We start from the raw sequence: 3,558 nt of genomic DNA, 5'->3' as shown, positions 1-3,558 counted from the left end.
TTCTGGGCAGGGTGGGGGCTGTTTTCGTATTCAATAAGTTGTCTCTTTCCGTTTGGCTTTCAGACCACTTCTGGATGCTGGTATTAGCGCATTTGTAAGGACTGGTCTCCTAAAGCTTTTAGTAAAACTTGATAATATTCCTATTCTGTCTTGATGGTCCTTCTTACTCAACATATATGTCATCTGAAAAGAACTTGGGATTGACCAGTGACTTTTATTCCCTGAGAGGAAGACTGGTCAGACACAACAGCTTAAAATGATACAAAATAAGTAAATATTAAGTTATTATAAGTGTGCCCATTTACTACATTACATATATACTTACATCGTGTATATACAACCTTAATGGAGGTGTTTTTAAAGGTATTGTAGGCAGAATAGAGCAGCTCCTATAGGCTCCATTGTAAGCAGACTTTTGATTTTGAATGCATTTTTTAAATATCCATGTCTTTCGTAATGATTGTGAACAATAGGCAAAATTTCTCCAAAAAAGTGCAGTTTCATTTTAACACACCTAAAACTTTTGTTGCAATTATAAAATAGAGATGTCCGATAATGGCTTTTTTGCAGATATCCGATATTGTCCAACTCTTAATTACCGATACCGATATCAACTGATACCGATATATACAGTCGTGGAATTAGCACATTATTATGCCTAATTTTGTTGTGATGCCCCGCTGGATGCATTAAACAATGTAACAAGGTTTTCCAAAATAAATCAATTCAAGTTATGGGTGTATATTGTAGCGTCCCGGAAGAGTTAGTGCTGCAAGGGGTTCTGGGTATTTGTTCTGTTGTGTTTATGTTGTGTTACGGTGCGGATGTTCTCCCGGAATGTGTTTGTCATCCTTGCTTGGTGTGGATTCACAGTGTGGCGCATATTTGTAACAGTGTTAAAGTTGTTTATACGGCCACCCTCAGTGTGACCTGTATGGCTGTTGACCAAGTATGTTGCATTCACTTGTGTGTGTGAAAAGCCATAGTTATTATGTGACTGGGCCGGCACGCAAAGGCAGTGCCTTTAAGGTTTATTGGCGCTCTGTCCTTCTCTCTACTTCCGTGTACACAGCGGCGTTTTAACAAATCATACATTTTACTTTTTGAAATCGATACCGATAATTTCCGATATTACATTTTAAAGCATTTATCGGCTGATAATATCGGACATCCCTATAATAAAACATAACTTTTGTACTGGGTGTCATAAAATAAAATGTACCTAATGTTGTGGCAAATGATTTAATTGTATAGATGAAATCCACTGTGTTCATTTAAGATTGCCCTATTCTGTATTATCTACCACTAAAATAAGATGTATTGAGTTGACAAAGGCTACTTTTCACTGATCTTTAGAGTGATGAGGTACAGCTGCTCGATCATGGAGTCGATGCCAGAAGCGCGATGTCTGTCCCCTGTGACGTCCTCTGAAAGAAGCTGCTCTACGTTGCACTTTTTTTCTGGGCACAGGAAATGTGCAGTGTCCCGTTAAAAGTTCCAATTTGAATATCTACCGATACGAAATGCAGCTAGAATATTCCCAGTACCGGTACTCACCAAACAGGGACTGTACTTGCTCACCAGGCACAACAAAGGGGGGACCTTAAAGGCAAACAATACAGTATTTAGTTTCACAAAGTACCAGAATCAGCTTGGATGGCTGAGCGATTGTGTCCATGTTTCACTTTCTGGCATATGGATGTGAAATAACAACGGTACATTTGAAACGGAATGTAAAGTTACCTTTATAAAGTTTGGGATTGTACATCAGCGTGGACAAAAGGTATCTGCAGTCGTCGGCCATCAAAGAAATGATGAGAGCAGAGTATCTGTGGAATTGTGCAGGTCAGATGTGCACTTTATGACTTTGGAAGCAGGTTAAATCATTTTTGTTTACATTTGGGTGCCATAACTGACACACTTCAACCTCAGAAACCCCAAATCAGCATTATTACACTACAAATGGATCAATACAAATACCAATAGAAATAGCGCTATTGATAATGAACAATACCAATAATTTACCTTTATTATCAACAATACAGTTGTTCAAATGCAACAATACATATACGTAATGATAACTTGAGATACGAAAGAATGCAGAAAAATTTGTAGTGTAATAATGCTCATTGTCATTTCTGTATTATTTTTTATTTTTCGCTAAGAGCCTATTTGCTATTACTTTTACCATCATATTTGTACATGTCGTATTTGCTGATGTTGCTCTGTTGTTGTTGTTGTTTGCTGTTGTTGTTTTTGTCTCTCTGTTTAATCCCCCTCTTGTCCCCACAATTTCCCCCTCTGTCTTCTTTTTTTTTCTCTTTCTATCCCCTCCTGCTCCGGCCCGGCTGCACTAAATGATAATATAAATACATTTAATAAAGTCAAATACAAATAAGGCAACAAGAGAAGTATCCTACACTTCTCTTTTGTAAAGTAAATCTGAACAGCCGACATGGGCATCTACATCAACTATATGATTTGCCTGAGAAGCTGGACAGGACACACACACAAAAAAAAAAAAAGAAAAAAAAAAAGAAACCCCAAATCATTAATTAATTAATTACATCTACATAGGGGATTTTGCTTCAACGTATTAGTACTTAGATTTTTTTGCATGTTTATGACCTTGATTTAATTTTAAACTGTAAATTACTGTGTTACAACACTGCGCTTCAACTATTGTGAATATTTAAATATATTTATATACATTAAAAAAGATACACACACAGTACAGGCCACAATTGTCACTGAAGGCTTTAAAAATATGACACCTGTGAAGTGAAAACCATTTCAGGTGACTGCCTCTTGAAGCTCATCGAGAGAATGCCAAGAGTGTGCAAAGCAGTAATCAGAGCAAAGGGTGGCTATTTTGAAGAAACTAGAATATAAAACATGTTTTCAATTATTTCACCTTTTTTTGTTAAGTACATAACTCCTCATGTGTTCATTCAGTATTGATGCCTTCAGTGACAATCTACAATGTAAATAGTCATGAAAATAAAGAAAATGCATTGAATGAGAAGGTGTGTTCAAACTTTTGGCCTAATTATTTATATATATATATATATATATATATATATATATATATATATATATATATATATATATATATATATATATGTATATTCACTGCATAAGAAATACTTTTTTTTAAAGCGTTTCATACAATTTTTAATGCTAGATTAATTATTTTCAAGCTTAAAAATGGCTAAATAAATTAAAACTAAAAATATGAATTCTACAATAGCATTGGCAACTAAAAGGAGACCAAACCAATCAGAACGCACGGTTAAGTATCTTGGTCACTGAGTGGAAAGTCGACTTGAGGGTGCTATTTCATGTCTCAATGGGTCTCAAATGTTAAAAAAATAAAAATAAATTAAAAGATCATAAACAGCTTTTTAATGCCCGAGCTATAAACACACTTGATTTACAATGAATGATTCCTACTTCACGGAAATCTATGTCACTTTTTTTTATTGTGTATGGAATTCTGACTACTAAATTGCATTTGTGCTCTAATATTGGACTCTTTTTAAGTTCATTTATATTATG

At 34.9% G+C, this 3,558-nt stretch overlaps 1 protein-coding gene across 1 annotated transcript in view; it reads right to left on the bottom strand.

Moving 5' to 3' along the window:
• Window positions 1-1,228: 1,228 nt before the first annotated feature.
• The window catches only part of LOC133621187 (probable thiopurine S-methyltransferase), a 17,242-nt gene continuing 14,912 nt past the window's right edge, over window positions 1,229-3,558 (bottom strand). Inside the window, exons 7-9 of the mRNA XM_061983142.2 lie at window positions 1,744-1,829; window positions 1,558-1,602; window positions 1,229-1,460 (exon numbers count right to left, since the gene is read on the bottom strand). Coding sequence (XP_061839126.1) covers window positions 1,336-1,460; window positions 1,558-1,602; window positions 1,744-1,829 — 256 coding nt within the window. The 3' untranslated portion in view covers window positions 1,229-1,335. The remainder of the gene's footprint in view (window positions 1,461-1,557; window positions 1,603-1,743; window positions 1,830-3,558) is intronic.

This window comes from Nerophis lumbriciformis, linkage group LG21 (assembly GCF_033978685.3).
Source record: "Nerophis lumbriciformis linkage group LG21, RoL_Nlum_v2.1, whole genome shotgun sequence".
Lineage (NCBI taxonomy): Eukaryota > Metazoa > Chordata > Actinopteri > Syngnathiformes > Syngnathidae > Nerophis > Nerophis lumbriciformis.
The sequence above is the reverse complement of the archived record's forward strand: the minus strand, read 5'-3'. Positions and strand labels throughout refer to the sequence as shown.